At 45.3% G+C, this 22,042-nt stretch overlaps 2 protein-coding genes across 3 annotated transcripts in view; one reads left to right on the top strand and one right to left on the bottom strand.

Moving 5' to 3' along the window:
• Positions 1-297: 297 nt before the first annotated feature.
• On the top strand, positions 298-13,125 carry MKRN1 (makorin ring finger protein 1). Of its 2 annotated transcripts, none has more exons than XM_010152520.1 (7): positions 298-425; positions 4,527-4,753; positions 8,764-8,990; positions 9,476-9,690; positions 10,400-10,510; positions 10,964-11,078; positions 11,522-13,125. In XM_010152520.1, the coding sequence occupies exons 1-7, from the start codon at positions 304-306 to the stop codon at positions 11,732-11,734; spliced, it is 1,230 nt and encodes a 409-aa protein (XP_010150822.1). In that variant the 5' UTR covers positions 298-303; the 3' UTR covers positions 11,735-13,125. The 2 variants fall into 2 exon arrangements, with proteins under 2 accessions (XP_010150822.1, XP_010150820.1); XM_010152518.1 differs by having other exon boundaries at positions 304-425; positions 10,964-11,102; positions 11,522-12,565.
• Positions 13,126-18,523: 5,398 nt separating this feature from the next.
• The window catches only part of RAB19 (RAB19, member RAS oncogene family), a 3,841-nt gene continuing 322 nt past the window's right edge, over positions 18,524-22,042 (bottom strand). Inside the window, exons 2-3 of the mRNA XM_010152517.1 lie at positions 21,154-21,337; positions 18,524-19,127 (exon numbers count right to left, since the gene is read on the bottom strand). Coding sequence (XP_010150819.1) covers positions 18,862-19,127; positions 21,154-21,337 — 450 coding nt within the window. The 3' untranslated portion in view covers positions 18,524-18,861. The remainder of the gene's footprint in view (positions 19,128-21,153; positions 21,338-22,042) is intronic.

The raw sequence follows: 22,042 nt of genomic DNA, 5'->3' as shown, positions 1-22,042 counted from the left end.
GTCCAAGACTGCTTCTTTTCTGTGTTGTAGCGCAGCATAAGCTTTGCACTGCAGGTTTTTATCAGTCTTTTGTAAGCATAGGTCACTAAATGTGTAGTGCAGTTTACTGAGATTAGTGCAGGCTTCATCTTTTTCTCAGACTTCCTTATTTTGCATATTTATACTGGGATGCAGTCCCATGAATGTGGTGTTACTAATGTAGTGCACCTTGATTTATAGAATCAACTCATCATGTGCGTACTTTGTTTACAGCCTCAGTGCTTCTCCTTAATTCACGGTTGTCTTCTGTTTTACAGATATTTCATGCATGGAGTTTGCAAGGAAGGAGACAACTGTCGCTACTCCCATGACCTCTCCACTAGCCAGTCTGCCATGGTGTGCAGGTATTACCAGCGAGGATGCTGTGCTTATGGAGATCATTGCAGGTAAAGAAACACCGTTGCCCATCCTGCCAGGGGAGTGATTTCACTCTGAGCCTCCTAGGACAGAGTTTGCAGAGAAGCAGTAAATCTTAAAGCATTTCCCTCTTTCATTGCAACATCAGAAATTTATAAAAATAGCTTCTTTTCGCAAACTGCTTTCTCTTGCTAAATATTATAGTGCTTGCTTTGCTGTGCAGATAAATAAGCAAAGGCAAGGCTATAAGAGAACCGTTTTTTGTAAAAGTACTAGTTGTCAGGGTGTGGGTGGTGGTTTTTCTTTTTGTTTATTAATAACATGAGTGGATGAATTAATTGAAATCTGAGACTACGTTCAGACCAGCTGAACTGATGGAACTGAGTTACATTTGTTAAGGGATCACATTTGTTAAGGGATCATAAAAGCCTGAACAGGTAAGAAATTTTTTTCCTGATCATGTGTTGCTAAGAGTTGCTACACTTGAACTGCAGTTTGGGAAAAGTAACTGGAGTGTAGTCATGCCGGTGCTAAAATGTTGCCTGTACAAAATGGCCCTACACAATGAAAACTTGGTATGACTTAACCTATACCCCTAAAATTATTAGAAAGGTAAAAAAAAAATGAAGAAACAGGTGCTTTTCTGGTGTGGCAAAGCTTTACAAAGGCTTAGGATGTTTGCATCATCTTATGTTCACTTTATTAGAATTAATCAGGAGTTTTAACCTTCTGCCCTGCCCCTTGCAGTTGTAACGAATGATTAAATATTTGTGTCATGACTTTGCTCACAGTTAGCTTCACTTTCCTGTTTAATACAGGGTTACTGTGTATGAGAAAGATAACAAAACCAAGCCTCTCTGTAGCTTTCTACCTGACCACGTTGCTTTCTTGATCATGTAATTCGGTGGTTTCCAAACTTTCGATTGTGCACGCCATCTGTGAAACGTCTTTGAGCATCCCTCCCATTTATATGGTTATTTGTAGATTATATACATCTACTACTGTACTAGTATATGATATATACATCACAAGACATACACAGAGATCAGAAGTCAAAAAAGGATGTAATGAAGATGAAATATTTATAACATTGTTTATTTTATTAGCGGTCCAAAGCCATTTTTGCTGTCAGTGAAGTGTACAAGATAGCAAAGTGGTTTTTGTAGTTGACACTTGCGATATTTTTGGCAACAAAATGGCATGATGGTGGCAGTGTTTTGGAACAGCCTATTTTTGAACAGACACTTTCAAAATGCCTCCTCTGTGTCACAAGCTTCTCTCAAAAAGCAGTCACTAGTTCTTAAAACATTACTTTTACCTTGAAGGGACAGATTGAGCGTGTTACCTTTTTTAGAAAATACCTGCTAGGTAACATACTACAGGCAGCAACTTGTCATCATGGAAAACAGCAGCAAATTTGGAACACTTGTCTTTTTGTGAAAGAAAAATGTGTAACTCGTCTTTACCAACTTGTAAGCGCTTCACGGCAGGATAAGCCTCTGTGTGATACAGCAGGTTTCAGTGGTTGCTCTCCATCTCATAACAGAAGTGTTGCAATGTTTAAAGGCCTTATTTTTGTAAAATTAACCATATTGATGACACTCTGTAGCACTTTGTGTTCTTCTGGCTCCTTTTTTGCTACAGTATTGTGCCTGTGAGCAATGCGCACAATGAATTTCTGGTGTGGTGCTCTCTGTAACTTTACCCTGGGTTCTTTTTTATTCTGGTCAGAGCAATAGCTCCATCAGTGATTGCTCTTGCACAGCTTTTCTAGAAAACTTATTTAACTAAAGAAGTCATTTATTGTTGAGAATACATCTTCTCCAGCACATGCTTTTGTCTTTGTTAACAAGTCATCTGTTGAGAACACATCTGTTCTGGTACATCTTTTCTGTAGTGGCTCACAAAAAGTAGTTCTTGGTGTGTTTCATTATTGAAACAATCTAGCAAATATCTGAGTTACAAAAAACTGAGACATTTTTGAAACATCTGTACTTCATCCAACTGTACAGCAAACTTCCCACGCTGTGACATTTGTGCTAATACTTGTTTCTTCCAGTTTTCAGCAGTGTTTTGTATGCATTTCCCAACAGTGCTGGCCAAGGAATGTGGTTTAATTTGTCACTATATTGTTTTCCATGCGTTATTCCAGTAATTTTTATCACAGCAGGAAGAACAAGTGGTGCAGTGGTATGTGGCTTTGTCTTTCACTATTACGTAAGAAGCCTCAGAAGAGGTTTCTAATAGTTTATTGTGAAGTTTTGTAAAGTGCTGGATTGAGTATTGTGTGACTTGAGGCATCTCTGAAAAAGTTAGAGGCCTGTTGTATGTTCTGGAGGTTTAGATTGTAAATGTCTTGCTATCTGTGATGGCTTCATAGTGTCATTAGCTAATATCTCAAGGCACAATACATACTGAAGGCAAGGTTCATGGTTAATAATGTATGTACATCTAGATTTCAAATAGTTGTCTTGGTAATCTTGATTCATTTATTTCCCCCCACTCCCCCAGATCTTGTCAGACCTCATTAGGCTGGCACTGCCTTTACCTTGTAATGAAGGGCTCAGAGTGGGAGTAGAAGGGTCAGTTGTAACGTTTTCTTGTGGTTCGCTTCTGCTCGTGTTATCAGCAGTGCCTTCAGTCCTCGGTTTATTCGCAGGAATCTTTTTAAGCCACTTGTTTGGTTTTGTCAGAGTTAGTTTAGGTGAGGCAAGATAATGTAATCTGTCAACCCACTTAATTGGGTGCAAACAAACTGCAGTATGTTGAAACATGCCAAAAATGAAACAACAAGTGAGGGTGCGCTGTCAGCCGGTCTGCATGGTGGAACACCCGCTCCTCCTTCAGGACGCCTCGCGCATACCATTCACGGGACCCTCTGACAGACCGACAGAGTGAGGACGCGGCTGTCAGTCTGTGTGTTAAATGGCATTTAAACTTCATTTCTCTTTTTTAATAGAAAAAATTGATAAGAAGTTCAAATATCTTCCTCTGCACCTCAGTGGATTGTCTTGCGCACACCCTAGGAGACCACTGGTGTAGAGGTCTGAAGGGTTGACTTTTAATTTTGTGCTTCATAGCTTCCTTAGGATTGCAAAGCTGATGTTGGGTTGGGATCATATCTTTAGTATGCAAAAACTGTTAAACTGTTGGTTTCGGTCTGACATAAGGTAAATGGATCACAGTTGCTCAAGGTTTGTATGAGCTCCAAGAATTCCCTCCTTTTATCCTTGAAATTAGTCAGCAAATATCTAAGACTTCCAGGGTATGCTTGTAACTTATTTTCCCATGTTGCTGGTAGACAGGTTTTTGAGGGAAATAGAACTTTCCTGTTGTTTGTGGGTGGAAAGGATCAAAGTGTTCTGAGCATTGTTTTCCATGGTAGGGTGAAAGAGGAGTTAAAAATAACTACTAAAATTCAACTTAAAATTTGAATGAGTCTAGATGGTAAGATATAGGAAAAGAATCCCTTATGTTGGTGAGGATCTCTGGAGCCGTGCTGAAGGCAGAGCCAGCTAAGGTCAGGTTGCCCAAGTCGTTGTCCAGTCAAGTTTGGACTGTCTGCAGGAATGAAGACTGTATGGCCTCTGGGCACCCAGTGTTTGACTACTCTCTCAGTGAAAATTTTTTTCCTAATATCTAATTGTAACTTCCTGTTTTGGACTTGTCTACTGGGTGTCATCCTGTTGCTGCACCTCTGAGAAGTCTGGCTGCATCTTTCCTGTGGCTTTCACAAGGTAGTTGAAGACAGCAGGATTTGCCCTTAGGTCTTCTCTCTTTAAAGCTGAATGAACTAACTATCTCATTCAGTAATACCAGACTGCATCATCGGTACGTGACCAGTTGGACATAGTTGAAGGTCACTCTATGTAAGTTAAGTAAGAATTGTGCGTGCTGCTCCATTTCCTCCAAAATCAGGGGAGTACCTTTTGTTTTCTTGACAGATAGTACGAGTGGAGGAAGCACATCTCTGAAGGGTCATCAGTGCCTTTCTCTTCCAGGCAGTCTCTAAGTCCTTCCTCAAAATAGCGTGTATATAACTTAATCAGTTTATTTCTAATACCTTGGGCTGCTTTATGGAGGTATTTGTTTTTTGTGAAGAGTTAACATGATGTGTTTTACCTTTTTAGATACGAACATACCAAGCCACTGAAACAGGAAGACTTGACTGATGTGAATCCAGATGCAGAAATGTATCCCTCAGTATCCTCAGACTTCGTATCACTCCCTGAAACAGTTGAAGAAATTCTTGCTGAGATAGAAGATGAAACTGCAGATCTGGCAGCAGCAGGAGTTGGTGCTGAAGACTGGGTGAATGCTGTGGAGTTTGTCCCTGGGCAGCCGTACTGTGGACGTGGTAAGCTGATCGTGGGGTAACAGTAGATTTCTGTCGTGGGTTGAGATGTAGTGCATTATTGCAGTGCTTTTGGTTTTGTTGAGTACAGCGTGTCACTTCAGGTGATCTGTCCTTAAGTTATGCTTGAGTTTTCTGATGTAAATAGTTGGGCTGACTGCTGGCCTGATGTTCTCAAACCACGTATACGTAGACAGGCTCTGCGTAACTGCCTTCCTCTTGTTATGACTCTGAATGACTTGGTGAATCTCCTTTGAAGCGAAGTTTGCATATGCGATGGCAGAAGAAAATACTGGTGATGCAATTAGTATCGCTAATCTGGAAAGATAACCTGCTTCCTTTGGGGTTTTTTGGGTGGTGTGTGTTGGTTGTGGGGTTTTTTTCTTTTTCCCCCTCAATATTTTGAAGATTTTCCAGTGGAGGTACATATTCCTGTGGAATGAGCTGAAGTCTAATGCTTGCTTTCATTAATTCCATGGCAATTCAGACCAGGGGCTGAAAATCATTTATTCTATTTACCTTTTTGAGATGAGACTTTCTAATATGGTGACAGCAGATGTTGTGAATGAGGTTGAAACAGCCTGGTTCTGTATGATGAGCTGTTAAAGTAGCATACTTGTCATCTGCTTTCCCTGCAGAAGGTTAGCACAAAGACTTAAAATGTAAGTGAAAAGTCAGCTGAATGTGTTTACTTTAGCATGATCTCTAATATTTGGCTGTCTAAAACCAAAGGCTTTTGGCCATGAGTACTCAAATAATTGTTTGTATCTGAAATGGAAGCACCTTGTGTGCAGAAGAGTTGGAAGTTGTCGTACAGTGCTCAGATTATACTTCTTGGTCTCCACAGCACTTCTCAGACTCCTGGATCTGAAAAGACAGTGTGCTGCTGGAGCCTGCTGTGATCTGATTTGATGAAGGGTGGAGAGGAAGGGAATGCTAAAGCAACATTAACATTTTGCTAGGGTTGTTGAGAAGTTTGATTATGGGATTGTTTGGTATGTCCGTGAATTGGGTGTAGTCCAAAGGAATGAAAACCTGTGTTCTACCTTTTAACATGTCACTTCACTGTCATAAAAGGTCTGGCTTCTGTGTTCATTGAGACAAAGGATGCTTTTTTAATCTTTTAATCAAAGTAGAAATATTTGGATTGGAAGGCACCTCTAGATTTCATGTAGTTCACTTCCTGCTCAGAGCAGGGTCAGCTATGTCAGGTTGCCAGGGGCTTTTAGTTGAATCTCTGTCCTCAGAGCTGTTCAAGACACCATAACCTCTGGGCAACCTTTGCAGTCTTTGACTTCTTTCATAAGGAAAATCTCTTCCCTAGTGTGAAACTGGATTTTTCCCTGCCTCAGCTTGCCTCCTGTACAAGTCTGAGAAGAGTCTGGCTCTGGTGGAAATACTAATTTAACTTATTCCGTAGAAATACAGCTCATGATGAGGGAAGTGCTGGGACAGCACAGAAGACTGGGGCTGGAGAACTAATGTCACTTGTAGTGTGTTTCTCTCTCCCACCCTCATACTGTAAAGCACCCAGAGTTAGTAAAGACTGACATTCATAGGTCCGTATCCTGCTGACTAGATGTTTACTCACTAAGAACTGATGGTCCTTCTTTTGTGCAAGGATGGTATTGTGGACTGGGCTGGAATTTAGTAGCTGTACTGTGGTGGTTGTCTTAAATGGTTGTTGGTGTTTTAAGTAACAGCTCTATACTTTTTCTGTGCCAAGATGTGAAGCTCTGCTCTCTCCTGTGGACCAGCATAGTAAATAAATGGGTTGCTAAGTCAGTCTCTGGAGGGGTAAGACTTCAAAGCCTTTATTCTCAAAGAATCTCGAGTAGTAAGTGTGGGTTGGTGTGGTGGGGTTTTTTTTGGTTGATTGGTTTTTTAAATGAATAAACCCCTTACAGAATAAAGTTTTGACAAAAGATACCGTTGAGACGAGTGCAGGTGACCGGAAAATTCTTCCATCAAGAGAAGCTTCAAATGCGCCTTTTCTCAAAGTATCTGTTTTCCATGGGTACCAGATTGCTTTAAGCCAAGATCATCTTGCCAGCCCAATTAAAACAAGTCCTGTATCACTTGATTCCTTTGAAACTCAGCTGCATTCACCTGCCTAGTAGGCTTCTACCCATTCTACTGTCACCTACTGAACTATTCCCTCAGTAGGGGTCAGATGAGATGTCAGAGGTCATGTGAATCAACCAGGTAAAAAATCAAACAACACTAACTAGGAAGAACACTGGCAAAAACGGCAGTCGAGGGAGGGGAGAGTGACCAGTGGCTGGGATTTTTGTCACTTTTTTTGGAAGTGGAGAGATGAGGGGTTTCGGACAGGGCAGGGGTAGGATTTTCAGTGAAGAAGTACAAATTCTATTCTGAGAGCTGAACATAGTACGAATAGGTGGAGCCTAGTGTATGGTTACTTGCTACTTCTCTTGGTACCAGTTCATTAGAATTCAAGGGGAAGAAAAAATAATGAAGGGTTTTCGTGGTTGGAAATGAAAAATGTGCAGTTGGCACTTGACTTCTTATTCTGTCACTCACTTGCTTTGAAAAGTATGTTTCCAGGAAACAGACTGATCCAAGAGCAGTGTGAGTGACCTCTAAAGTCAGAGATGGTTCAAGAAGCAGACTTGGACTTATTTAGAGAGCTGATATTTTCCTGTGCTAATCTTCAATATTTCATCCCCCAGAAATGAGCTCTCAGGGACCTGCTTTTTCTCTGTCTTACAGCTAATGGGCTGATATATCCTTATTGTGTCTCTTTGCTCTGCGGGGATGAAAACTGAACATGCAGCCCCTGATTCGCTTGAGAAGGAGCCTGTCCTTTTGCTGATCCATGGGTGCCTTTGCTACTTTTTTGCTTACTTCTGCACATCTCGTGCTTGAATGGCTTACAAAAGTTACGCTTTCTTACAGCACAGACGACTCTTTACTCTTCAACAGCTACTGGTTATGTAAATGAAGTCCCGTTGATGTTCTTCCTGGTGTTTATTCTGAATATTGTACGGCTTTGTCCTCCTGTGTTTATTGTATCTTCCATTTCAAACCGACTGCTTAGATGATGCTCTCAAAAGGCTGTTTGGCTTGTGGTGACACAGCCAAGCGTGTGTTGGAAAGGAACAGGGAGAAGTGTTAAGCAGCAGCTGTGTGAATGGGGAAGAGAAATGATACAGATGTCAGTTCAATTCAGAATTAGGTTGGGGAGTGTGCTTGGGATTATGCAAAACTGCTGGCTAGCTTAGAATGCAGTGAAAATGCCCTGAACTTCAGTTCCTTTAAGCTGCATTTCTGTGTCTGACTGATAGACCAGATATCTGGTCTAAGGATGGGCTTCTGGCTAATACTGAGAATCAAACTAGGTTGAGAGGTGTGGACGCAGCTTTTATGTTGTGCATAGAGCTGCATGGGACTCTAGTGAAATTCTGTTGTTCAGGCGGTGTGGACGCAGCTTTTATGTTGTGTAAACAACATAAAAAAAAAAAATAAAAATCCTTTTATGTTCAGGATGAATAACAACGTGGTAATTAACCTGCACATAAGGCACTGCTGGTGCGATGTGTCCATACTAGCGTTTCGTTACGCTGGATGCACCCTTATTGCCTCAGTTGTGTAACTTCTGGGAAAAAGCCTGTTAACTTTAGCAGGTATGAAACTGATTCTTAAAGCAGTGAGAGATTTGTAACCGTACGCTGCTGACCCAGAGTTTGCATAAAATGTACTGAAGCTGCTGAGATCTTTCTAGCGCGGGCATAGCCTGTAAACGGACCTGAATCTGACCACTGGATCCCTGGTAGCTTTAGTCTCATCTTGGTTGAAGGATGAAGAAATTGGTCACATTTTATCGAGAGGGAAAATACCTGTTAGTTCAGGTTGAGGGTGTGGAAACTTGGACTGAAATGGCCCTTGGTTGTTTTTGTTATTCTCTTTGGATGACTCAAGCAGGCTCACCCAAAGATTACTTTGCATTAAAACAATGTTTCCTCACTCACTGTGCTTGCTTCTGTTCCCAGCTGCCCCTTCCTGTGCTGAAGCACCCTTGCAGGAAATGGTGATTGAGGAAGAATACGACAAGCAGCAAGCAGACGTGGAGATGAAGAAGGAGCTGTGCCCCTACGCTGCAGTAGGAGAATGTCGTTACGGAGAAAACTGCGTGTATATCCATGGGGATGTGTGTGATATGTGTGGACTGCAGGTCCTGCATCCAATTGATGCTGCGCAGAGATCCGAGCACATAAAGGTAAGCAAACAACTGTCTGATGTTTAACAGCTTCAAGTTATTGCTTCCTAGCTCCCCACAGTCACTTGTCGCCAATTCCCTTTCATTTGAAGGTGCGTGCAGGTCAGGCAGTGAATGAAATTCCTGTTGTAAACTGGACTGTTTCCTGTCAGGGCCATACTCAAGCAGCTGGATTTCCTTATCTGTGCTGGGAGAGCAGCCTGCTTAAAAGATACTAAAGCTTTGTTCTTTGCCTAGTAAAACTGGATGGTCTTTTAGATTGCCTTTTTCATGTTTAAAAGCAATGTCTGGAGAAAGGAGTTGGACCTCTGAATTGATTGTGCCCCACTGTCTGAGCAAACTTTTTCTTGAGGGTAGAGATTTTTCAGCTTAACCATACTCCACTCATGATGCAAAGCAGCAGAGTGGAAGTGAGCTTAAGCTGCTTGAGGTTCACCAGGTGAGCAGTTGTCTCTGTAGTTGTTCTCTTTGTCTCTCCTTTTCAGTCGTGCATTGAAGCTCACGAGAAGGACATGGAGCTTTCATTTGCCGTCCAGCGTAGTAAAGACATGGTGTGCGGGATATGCATGGAGGTGGTGTATGAGAAAGCTAATCCTAGTGAGCGCCGCTTTGGGATCCTCTCCAACTGCAACCACACTTACTGTCTCAAGTGCATCCGCAAGTGGAGGAGTGCTAAACAGTTTGAGAGCAAGATTATAAAGTGAGGCAATTTCCCATTTCGATTGTGCTTTGTTACTGTGGAAGAACTTAGTAACTTGTGACAACTTGCAACAGACTCAGATGCAGGATTGCACAGAGACTGCATTTAATGCGTACTAACTTTAGTTTGGAAGTGAAGTAATTGTTAGGGATAACATTTATGCGCTGATTTGGTTAATGTGGATTAGGTTTGCGAAGCACACTTAACGGTAGAAAATCTCTTTCGTTTATTTAGCAGCATGTTGTCCAGTGCCAGTGGTTACTGTTTACGTCTTGGACACCTAGCCAGGAATCTGAAAACAGGTTAACCAGTTGAGAATGTATGCTTCTTAATGCATAACCACCCTAGTTATTAATCAGTTGACAAAACGTTTCTTCATTTAAAGGCTGTTTTTAAAAAAAGCAAAGTTCCAATCAAATAAAACCAGAAATCAAACAAAAATAAATTTATTTAATGCTAAAAGAAAAAGGAGTCTGCGTGAAGTGTTTTTTCCAGCTTTTCTCAGACAAGCTGACCAGCTGCCATTGCGCTCTTGAACAAGAGCGTTTAGATTGCCTTCATGTGTAAGAGAACCTAGATTGAAAAGCCCGTGCAGCAAGCGTGCGGGCAGAGCGCATCGTTAAAGATGGGTGTATGCCATGACTTGTTAAGTAGGGGAGAGAGCGCCCTGTGATGTGGAATTTTGCAGCGCAGTCTGTTCATTCCCCAGGTCCTGCCCAGAATGTCGGATCACATCTAACTTTGTCATTCCAAGTGAGTACTGGGTGGAGGAGAAGGAAGAGAAGCAGAAACTCATTCAGAAATACAAGGAGGCGATGAGGTATGAGCACTGCAGCCCTTTGTCAAGGTCAGACAGCAGAGAGCAAGGCACACCTGGAGAAGAAGGGTGTTGATGTAAAGCCCTCCCACACCTCGTTTCCACCACCACACGTGGAGTGCATCCCTACCTCTCCGCTCACAGATGCATGCAGCCACACAGTCGCAAAGCTATTCCTATGTTCTTTGACCTCAGCCTTTCCCTTCTGTAGTCAAAACGCCGGTGGTGTAGCCGTAAGGTAGCGCGAGCCTGTGGGCTGCGAGCCATCGGTGTCCCCGTGCATGCATCGACCCGCACACCTTGTGTAATACGTTATTTCTGCGTGTAGGTGTTAAGCTGACAAAACACCTTCAGCTCCCAACGGTGCCCGAGATCCTTTTGGACTACAGGTAAATGCAATTCTGAAGCCTGGTTGGGGTCTGCTGTGAGTAAGGGTTGCGGTATTTTCCTTTCCAGCAACAAGCCATGCAGGTATTTTGACGAAGGCCGTGGGAGCTGTCCTTTTGGAGGAAACTGTTTTTACAAGCATGCATATCCTGATGGCCGTCGAGAGGAGCCACAGAGGCCCAAAGTGGGAACATCGAGCAGATACCGGGTCAGTGCTGCTGGTTTTTGTCCTTCTACACAGAGAGTGCGCGAGAGGGCTGTGCCTTAAGTCGGCTGCCTTGGGAAGAGGACAGGGAAGTGTTGACTCTGCTTACTTCTGATAGACCCCTGTAACAGTGAATTTGAAGGAGGCGGTGGTCTGAAGTCTGTGACTGCAGGAGGCCGAGATGGGAAGAGTCAATTTTTAAAAACTTCCACAGTACGCCAGTGTACCTAAGTAGAAGTGTTGGGCAGCACTGATAGGGGTGTGCAGGTGTAAATTCTGCTGGGTTCAGGATCTCCCTGAGTGAGAAAACGTGGTTTCTTGCATGTCGGAGTGTGCTGGGGGCTGAACCGTGTCAGCCTCTGGGAAGACTCTGGCGGTGTATCGCTTGGTCACCTGGGGGAATTCTTGTGCTCCGCTTGCAGGCCCAGCGGAGAAATCGGTTCTGGGAGTTCATCGAGGAGCGAGAGAATGGGGATCCGTTTGAGACCGACGAGGATGAGGTGGTTACCTTTGAGCTTGGTGAGATGTTGCTGATGCTGTTGGCAGCAGGAGGTGACGATGAGCTAACGGATTCCGAGGATGAGTGGGACTTGTTTCATGATGAGCTGGAAGATTATTATGACTTGGATCTATAGCACCTGTCAGTGGAGTGTGGACTGTTGTCTTGGCTTCAGGCAGTAGCTATTACCTGTGGTGTTGTGGCAGTGCCTGTGTTTCTCCTAGGCAGGCCGATCAATTCCAGGTGCTGTTGTAATAACTTTTACCCAGGGTCTGTCTCCTCCCAACCCCTCCCACCCCAGGAGTGTTGTTTTTCCTCTGTTTAAACAAAATAACAAGAAATAAATCTTAAAAATGTTAGTTTTTGTAAAAATAAATTTAACTGTCAAACAGTTAGCTTAGGTTTGTTGCTTCATCTGTGTACCCAACAGAGTTCACCCAGTTCCAGGGTTAAAGTGTTTACAGGACTTCCACACTCATTTTGAAGAGCCCAGATACAAAAATGAGCAGTGGCCATGCAGTGGGGATGTAAATTGGCTGATGGCCTTTTCTCTGTCTTTGTACCAATATTTCTGACTTCAGGCCAGATCCAAATACTCTCGTTCTGGCATCAGCTCCGTTCCAGCCCCCTCATGTACACACCTTCATTTGTGATTTTGGTCTCTTGTTTACTTGCACATTACTATTACTACTGTGTAACCAGAACCAGGTGTGAACGTTCTGGGTTTTTACTGTGTTTAGCATGAAAGGAAGATGTCTTTGTGAAAGGAGAACTCTCTATGTGTATATACAGATAAATGTAGAGTTGGACCTCGAGGATGGGGAGGCTCTGTGTAAGTTTAAAAAAAAAAAAAAAAGAAAAAAAGGAAATAATAACAAACCCACCTTTCATCCCCTCTTGGTGCATGAAGTGTAGCTTCCAGCTGGACATGAAACTGGTTCCGTGGTCTCAGCCCGGTCTGTGGCAATGATCTTGAGCTATCGCTTAGCTGAACAGACAGCACTCCCTAGGACACCGGCTCTCCCTCGTGCGTTGGCTAGGGTTGTCCAGCAGCGGGAATCCGGCTGGCCGAGGTGGGTCGGAGGAACGCTAGAGAGGCCCCTTTAGCTTCGTTGCTCTGTAAGTTTTAGAACTTGGTGTAACCACGTAAGCCGTGAGCTTGGCTGGGAAGCGGCTGCCCCTCTCGGCTGGTTGGAGGCGCGCGTGCCTCGGCACCGGAGTTGGGCAGGTTGCCTGGTAAAGCTGGTCAGCTTACGGGAGTTACCGCTTACAAAGGCAGGCGTGCAGTTTTGGGCTCTAATTTGCATTCAGAAATTACTTTGCCACCAAAGCCCTGGCACAGGAATTTTAACCTTGCGTTACATTTATTGCTGGTTTTTATTGACTCGTGGATGCCCCGTGATCTGTTCTCCTGCTGCTCTCTTCCCCTAGACTGCCTCTCCTTTCACTTTTAAATGGAATGAGAAATTGTTCTGAGGTCTATAACGTATTGTTTTGCAGCTGCCTTTTGTAAGAAGCACTTTTCCCAAATAAAAAAAATCAAAAAAAGGAAGTAAGTCTCCTGTCTGGTCTTTTAAGTTTGAAGGTTCTGCGTTTCAGCTGATGGGTTGTTTTTGGGGGGGCTGGGGGGTGCATTTCTGTAAACACGTTGCTCCTTAACTCCTGCAGAATCGTATCGTGCTGATTGGGAACTTTAACTTGGTTATAACCTTTCCAGCGAGGAGCCTGTAGTGCAAGGAACACACTTCGAGCAGGCGGCGGGGACGCTTCACTGGTGAAGGAGTGCGTGGGGCCGTTAGTGGGAACAGACGCGGCTTGCTTGCTCCCAAGTAAGTTCTGCACTGCCACACGGACGTCGCTTGTCCCGAGCAAAGTCATCTGCAGCACTTTTTTTTGTTGATGGCTTCCTGTCGGCGTGCTGTTCGGACAGCAAGTCTGGGCATGGCTACAGGCTGCTTCCTGAGAACCCGTGTGCTGCTCTGAGCTGGTGTGTGTGCAGAAAGAAGCATTCTTTTGCAGAAATGCATGAAGTGGGAAATAAACTGCTACAAATGTACTCAGATGTGTGGGAGGGGACTTTTTACAAGGGCCTGCAGTGACAGGACAAGGGGTAAAGGGTTTAAATTGAAAGTGGGGAGGTTTAGATTGGATGTCAGGAAGAAGTTCTTCCCGGAGAGGGTGGTGAGGCACTGGGACAGGTTGCCCAGAGAAGCTGTGGATGCCCCACCCCTGGAAGTGTCCAAGGCCAGGCTGGATGAGGCTTGGAGCAACCTGGTCTAGTGGAAGGTGTCCCTGCCCATGGCAGGGGGTTGGAACTAGATGGGCCTTCAGGGCCCTTCCAGCCCAAACCGTTCTGTGATCCTAAGATGCTGAGAGAGATGACTAAGAAAAGTCTTAACTGAACAGTCTAAAACCATCTTGGGTTTTGTTTGGGTTTTTTTTTCCCCAAGGCAAGTGGCAGAGGGGAAAAAAGGATTTGAATGTAACTTGTGCAAATGACACTTGAAACTGAGGTAGGGAGAAACAAAAAAATACGGAAGGCTTTGAACTAGAACTAGCATTTCCTTTGCCTGTGTAACGAACACAAGTTGTTAATGTCCCGTTGGAAGGCTGCCTTCAAATGTAACTCCACCAAGGATGTGTTCTGGTAAGGTGGAAGGTGGCAGATGTACAGCCAGGGCGTGTGGATGGCCCTTCCTTCACACAGGGTTGGAAGTGGCGTGCTTTATTGTCGTGTGGGTGTACGTGTGGCACACAGTGGCAGCTGCTGCTAAACCTGACTTGTGTGCGTGTCCAGGGGAAGCTGAGCGCGCACAGGGACGTGGCTTGCTTTGGTGGTGGCTGTGCCGTCTCGCTGCGAGGCGACGCAGGCAGATCGGCTGCATCGCGCTTTGCAGCGTGCTGTGGTTCTTGTGCCGTAAGCTAAGAACGGCGTGTGGCTGCGCGTCGCTTCCAGTCTGGGCCTCACTGGTGGTTGGCCTCTTTTGGAGCTTCCTGTTGCACTGTGATTACTGTGTCACCCCACCTCACCCTCCCCACTACGAGAGCAGGGCCTTGGACACAGGGAAAGGGGTGTTCTAGGCTGCTGTGTTCTAACTGGACTACATTTGGTAGAACTAAGGCAAGCTCTGTGTGAAAACAGGGAGGGTGACAACTTTGTGATACGTTGTCTTCAAGCAAATACCTTAAGGCCCAGAAAGCGAGGAGGCCAAGGAGAGCAGTGTCATGGTGAAGGACGGTATAAAGACTCCATAAACTTCCACCAGCAAGATCTCGATTTCAGAACACGAATCTGTTTCTGAAGATGCACGTTCTCACTGAAGTGCCTTGACTTTACTCCCCAGGCATGGATGTATGCCTGTGGGTTGATAGGGAACCCCCCATCTTGTGGTAGGTGTAGGCTGAGTGTCTGCTGCCCGTTGTGCCAGGTCTGAATGTGATCGTACGCCCAAAGAGCACTTCTTGCAGCCTCTGTTGCTTTAGTTCAAATCCTGGTAGCACAGCTCTTCCCTGGTTGCAGCCCAAGGTGTGCTGTGACCTTGCCGAGGGCATGCCTGGCTCACCTAATGAAGTTACGCCTCCCTGCTGCAGCAGGTACAAACCGGATTGCTGGCTGGAGGACACCATGAGGTGTGGGATGTCTCATGTTTGGAACAGAACTTAAACAGATGGAATTACTAATGCTGCTGCAGCTTAAGACCAGAGGGCGTCCTTGTGTAGTCCTGTAGAACTGATACACGATACGGGACTGTGCCGTGGGGATCAGGTTGTTCCCAAGTCAGTTTAATGTAATGCTGGCATTAGAGAAGCAGCATGAACTGCGGTTGCAGTGAGCCCCGCTTCCGGTAAACAAAACGGGGCAGACTTGGCAGTGAAACTGTAATGTGCAGTGGTGCTCATGGACACAGCTGTAGCAAGGGAGCGTGGGATTGCAAATATGCTAAACTGCCCCTACTTGCTGCTGTTGCTTTGTCACTTTGCTCTCAAGCCAGAGTCAACACCTGTTTGGCAACAGCTGGATGTGACTGTGTAGCCAAGAGCCTGTGCAGGCAACTGGATTAAGGTTGATTTTTAATACAGCAGGACTAGGGAAAGTGGTTTAAAAGCCTGTAAAAAGTCCTACCTCTCAAACAGCACATTCCTATTAAAAGCTGGAGTATTCTTACATTAAAAGGGCTCTTGGCCTGCTTGGAGCTACTCTCAAAGGACTGATACAGTTCCAGTCCTTAACACACTTGCTTGAGAGGTGCTTGAGAACGGCTCCAGGAGTCAGTGCAGTGAGTATGAAACGCGCTGCCTGGAGCTGTGTGGTGGTCTGGGATCTGAGACATACGGAATGCTGCTGGTTGGCAGCGGGAAGGGGCATCTCTAAACAGCACTGTGGTTAGAGCACCCACCTGGCAGGGGTAAGCCTGGGGTTCAGTTCCTGTCCAAAAGCGCAGGCATGTGTCTCCTTTCTGAAAGAAGGCTCCAGGATAGAGCTCTCCATCTCTGTTCAGGGCCTGAAAACTGCTTTCTCTTGTCTCCTTTCCAGCCCGAGTTAAACATTAACTGGAGTGATTAGATAAGAACCTCAGCTTTTTGTTAAGAGCCTGTCCCTAATGGGTGAAGCAAAGCTTGCCCAGGTAGGTACTGCCATGTGCCTTCCACATCACTGGGGTGCAGTTGGTCAGCCTCCAGAGGGGTCCACGTTTGCTCCACTTTAAGAGACTTCCATGTTTTTTTGTGTGACCCTGGTTATGTGGGTAGGTGCTGCTTCCGCCTCCGGTGGGATGGGTGTGACACAAACAGAAGCAATGCACAACAGCTAAGTTTGAAGTACTTCTTCCCAGAAGGAATTAATGAGCTCATCTTCAAGCTGGATGCGTAGTTCCTAAAACTGTGTAGCAGCAGTTTTCGGAACAGCACTGTAAACAACACTGCACTAAGCTACACTTTCCTCAGTGCGTTAATGATGCTGTGGAGAAGCACACACGATGCTGGGGGAAGACACACATCAGTGTTAAGGTTACACAGCAGTTGAGGCCACTTCCGTGGTCACAGCCGCGTGCTTCCCTCTGCTCGGTGATGGGGAAAGGCACAACCACGGAAGTTGACACTCTGCTTGTGTTTTCATCTAGGGGCTGCTATCTTACAGTCTAGATCAACATCCTAGAATAAAGGGACTTTGGATGCATTGCCTCCCGAATAATACTGGCTACTAATAAACACTCTGAAGAACCTTCTCATTAGCAGCTGCCGCCTCTCTTTGTTCACTCGAGGACAGCTTCAAACATGACCCTGTGGAAACCACTCGGCGTACCCCCCGGGAGGGCTTGCGGAGGATGCCAAACAGAACCAACCCACGGTGGTCACGCTCCTCTCGTGGCTGCACAGCGGGTAGGTATTGAAGACTAGTTCCTTGGAAGAGTGGCAAGGAGCCTGCTACAGCTGTTAAGCAGAAGGGAGCAGCGCTGCTCAAGGCACCATCGCAAGCCTGTTCGCCGTGATCAGTGTTGCACAGCTTTCTGCTAGTGACGGACCTACTCTGCAAGCAGCTCCGCGTGTGCGGGAGGAGAATGGCAGGAGCCCCGTAACCTGGCAGCACTGGGCAGTTAAGGGAGCACCAGCCTGCAGAAGCCTCCACACTGAGCGTGAGCAAAGTAACTACATGCAGTAGTATCTCCAACACCATAAGCCCAGAGAACCGTACAGAGGTCAGTACTCTGCTGGTAGGATCCTTCCTCTACTTCGTGGCTAATGACAGAGTGTAGCTGGAGATGAACACAACACTTCTAAGGTCTCCTGGAAGATCTGTGTTTGTAGCAAATACTCTGTGGTACGTCTGAAATAGGACAGAGTTTGCTAGCAGTTTAATTGTGGATACTAAAGAAATTAAAGCTGCTACGTTACAAACTACTACCAGGAGTAGTTTGGATTTATACACACACAGGTATTAAACTCCCATTTGACTTTTCCTGATGAGGTGAAGAAACAAGTTGTTTGGAAGCCGATTGCTACTTGTTCAGCTTTGAAAGGTTATGGTGTGTGCCGTTGCTTAAATACGCAAACAGAAATGGCAACTACCAGGCTAGTGCCAAATCCAAACGAAGCCAAGAGTTAAAAATTAAGAGATCAAGCAGAGGGTGGCTGAAGAAAACAAAGCTTTCCTCCACAGCAAGGGGCTTAGAGTGTAGCACTGACCACTTCTCCCTCAGTTTACACACTGCTGAATTCAGCCATTTGTGCGTGATGGCGAGGAACGTGGCCAGAGGAAGTGTTCATATTAGAAACATTTGCAAGACTGTAAATCTGTGATGCATTCTGGTTTATTTTTTGTGCTGCTCAGACAAGATTTTCCAGAAATACTTGCTACATGCTTTTCCCTATTTTTCAAGAACTCAGGGAAACATGGATAGACTGCCATCTGGTAAGCTAGCTGCACACCAGCCTTCCCTGGGCTTCTTTGCATGTAACCCAACCGTGTTTCATCACTGCAGAGGTGGAGTTGTGAAAGAAAAAAAAACAGTCCCTGCACCCCAGCATTGGTTTAGACTATTGCTGGTGACATGGAAGCTTCCCTACTCCATGGAGCAAGGCAGAGATCCCTGCTGGAAACAATTCTGACCACTGAAGAAAACAAAGGACAACTTGTCCCACCCCAGAGGGACGAGTGGGACCCTAGTTCTGCCTGCTGCAAAACTCCAGGGGTGTCTCCAGGTCTCTCTGGCAAAGTCAGTACAGATCAGTGAAACCACGTACTCTCACAAACACCATGTTCCCGGAGACGGGTAGCTACGTGCCTGACATCAGGGCCACCCTTCAAGTTTAAGCTGCAATGGGTTAGTGCTGTCCAAGCATGTGTCAGACTTCTAAAAGCTACTGGCAAAGAGTAAAGTGCTTGCACTAGAATAAACGCAGCTTGGAAAGGTCAAATCAATGCAGAGCTCTGGTGCAAATTTATCTTCCAACACAGCCAGAAAATCATTCAAGCATATAATTTAAGGCAATAATTTTTAAAGATCTCTTTGGTTAAGGCAAGGGCTGGCAGCTTCCCAAGTCCTCTCAGCTCAGAAGTTCGTGTTAAAGAAGTTAGCTGCCATGTTCAAAGCAACCTGTGCTACCGACAGCAACAACTCTCTCTGAAGATACTTACAGACCGCACAGTAGAGATACCAAGAGAGGTGGCTTGAAGCCACATCGCACACTTCCATCAGCTGAAAAAAATGATATCAAACCGCCTCAGAAGAATGACAGCTTCCAAGTCCTTCCTGAAATCTCCCTTCAACAGAGGCACTGGGTCTTCTCCACACTCGGACTGGTAATCACTGGCCTGGAATCAAGGTAGATGCTGTTTGGAGGGTTCTCTCCATGAAGCTGTAAGGTATTTCGGGCTATTAGCTCCTTAGCCATTAAGATGAACACCTCTTCTATGTTTTGAGCTTCCTTTGCTGATGTCTCCAGCACAGCTAAGAGCCCATGCTTCTCTGCCAGTGTGCAGGCATCTTCAAACAGGACTTGGCGCTTCTCCACTGAATCTGATTTGTTCCCTAAGGAGAAGGCAAATAGATAGTTCAGTCATTCAGTCTCTCAAAAATTCATCTTTAAATGCAATACATACTGTTTAATAAAACTGAGTTGATGTTAGGAATAAGAGTTAGTGGAAAAAACAAAATGTGAGCACATCAGAGCCAGAGAGAGAATGTGGATCAAAATTGCAGCTAATCGTATGATGAGTTAAAATGAGGTAAGTCCTTTTAACGAAAATCCACACAAAACCTGAAAACCTGCATTCATCTAACTACTTCTACGCATTATTTGGAAGCAATTGTTATTCCCTACTCCTTAATGTTTTCAAACACTAAGAAGCATTTAAGCTAAATATTAAAAGAAATCTTGTAGCCGTAGTTACTGCTCACAGTAAACCAAAGCAGATGTTGTGTAGAGGTTTATTCCTCACTCAACCTTCAGTGGAAGCCACCTGTGTTATGCTACTGTCCAGCTACTTTGACACATCTCACTGTGGATGCTCAGCTCAGAAGACCTGGAATGTTGTTAGTCTAAAGCAGATCCCCTCCAAAAAGAAAGACCCAACCAAATGCTAAAACCCAGGAAGAACCTGGTCAACTGTTAAACAGGTCATGCCAAAATCCGATTATACAAGTCAGGCATTTTAAGATGATGTCAAAAAAGACAACAATTCACCCCAGCTACCTTAATGCTTAGACGGTATGCTCAAGAAGTTTCTGCACATAGAGATTAAACTTGAAGCAGTTTAGTCAAAATCTGTCAGAAGCCATGAAACACCTCAACTAAAATACCCTTCCATATTTAAGGGGTTGCAGGCCGTGTGGAATTACCAGTTCTGGTACATGCAGTACCTGTCTGAAGTCTGCATTTATAGTTTCAAGACAGTCCATCAAATTCAAATCTCGAGCTGGAAGCATATATAAGCAACTCCCCTCCCATTAAGTACCTTTCAGTTTTCTAAAAGGAAAAAAACCCCACTAACCCAGAACTTTTCTTAAAAAAAAGCAAATCAGCAACAACCACCACCAGCCCCCACCACACACACATCAGTCTTTTTCTTCAGATTCAAGAGGAGAGGCAGAAAAACCTACCCAAGCCTGGTGATTTTTTTCCCCCGCCCACCTTACTCATCCCACACACTGCACCTACAGGCAGGTCAGCTGCTGCTTTCTTCAGAGGACCAACAGGAAGAACCACCACAGCAGAAGTAATTTCCTAGGAACACAAGGCCCCATGCCTGCTGCATGGTGGGGCTCAATCCTGCCTTTCCTTAGGAGCCAGTTTGGGCTGCCGTGGCCACTTGCCTTGCCCTCAGCACAGCACCCGCCATGGAACAGGCACAGGAATGTAAATAAAGGCTCTGTCATTTTGCTACACCAGTTCTCTCATTTGTACCTTCTCCCTTGGGGGGGAGGGAAGAGCAATAATAACCTGAAACACAAGGGGAAAGCACCAAACTGCTTCCTACCTGCTCCATCCTCATCCATTTCTACCTGTTCCTTTCCTCAAGAGGTGAAGCTTCCAGGATGCTAGTGGAATACATGAGAAGGAGGAATGCAAGCAGACTACTTCGTGCCCTGCAACAGCCATGTCCCCATCTACCATCTTACCTGATCAGGGGTCCTGTTACAGGGTGCATGCATATCAAAAGAACAGAGAGGGAAGGTGAGAAGGAGGAGTTCTGTTGCTCTGTGCATTCCCCTTGGTCTCTAGTTACTCGGCTGCTAAATTCCTGTATATCAGGAGTATAGGGTCAGGCTTACAGCGAGGCTGACCCTGCTTGCTAGATGAGCAGCAGACTTGCTGCATTATTCCAGCAGGAAACAAAGAGGTAAAGAAGTTTCACTGTCTGCAACAGGCTTGGTCCCATCAGGACCAGGCTGTGACTCCCCTTGTTTTTCAGTCTTAGGCCAAATTGATACACTTTCTGATCTGTTAAAGTAGCATTATTCTTTAATGCATAGTTTATAGAAGCTTTAGTGAGGGGGATTTTATATACATACTAAAAAAGCTACATAATGTAATATTTAAAGATCAAATTCCTACCAATTAACATCATGACCAAGTTTGCAGCACCATACTTTTCAATTTCGTGAATCCAGTGAGGAATGGATTCAAATGTGGACCTCCTAGTAAGGTCATAAGCAAGGATGGCCCCATGGGCACTCCTGTAATAAGACTGGGTTATTGTCCGGAAGCGTTCTTGGCCAGCTGTGTCCCACACCTGGATCTGTAAGAGAAAGGGTAGAAGTTGTGAAGCCCATCAAATGCCGCTTCCTAGGTGTTTGCCATCAGCACCTACGCCTTTGAAAGCGTTTTTGAAGGCAGCCAGACCTGTCCCAGCTCACCCACTACACCCACAGCGTGGCTTTTCCCTCTCCAGATCTGAAGAGACATTTACATGCCTATGAGGACAACCTAGGCAGACCGAAGAGAAAACTGCAAGGGTAAACCCGGCTTTGCTAAGAGGCCGAGAAACCCAGTTTCAACAACTACACTAGGAGGTACAGGGCACGACAGCCTTTTCATAGGAAAGGAAGCCGAGCCGAGAAGCCTTGGTGCAGGGCTGGGCAGAACAAAGCTCTACGAAGGACAGGCTCCTGAACTTCCATCTGCGCACCGCGGGAGGTTCTGGCCAACCGTTGCTTCTGGCGTTTGTCTCGGAAGACTTCATCTTCCCTCAGATCAGGCACGCATCAAAGCGGAGCTTTTGCAAACTGAAAGGTTTTCTCTCCCCGGTGCCCCACCTCAAGCACATCTCTGAAGGAGGGAAGAGACCCCCCCTCCACACCAGGGATGGCTCTCAGCAGACTCCCTGCAGGCAAATGGCGAGCCCTCTCCGCAGGTAGGTGAGGAGAAGGCAGGAGAGTGAGCATGCACCCCAGTCAGGGTGAGTGCCTCACCCCGGGCATCCTCCTGTGGGAAAGCTCTCCTG

The sequence above is a fragment of the Eurypyga helias genome, unplaced genomic scaffold, assembly GCF_000690775.1.
Source record: "Eurypyga helias isolate BGI_N326 unplaced genomic scaffold, ASM69077v1 scaffold44575, whole genome shotgun sequence".
NCBI lineage: Eukaryota > Metazoa > Chordata > Aves > Eurypygiformes > Eurypygidae > Eurypyga > Eurypyga helias.
This window is presented reverse-complemented; position numbering and strand designations above follow the sequence as displayed.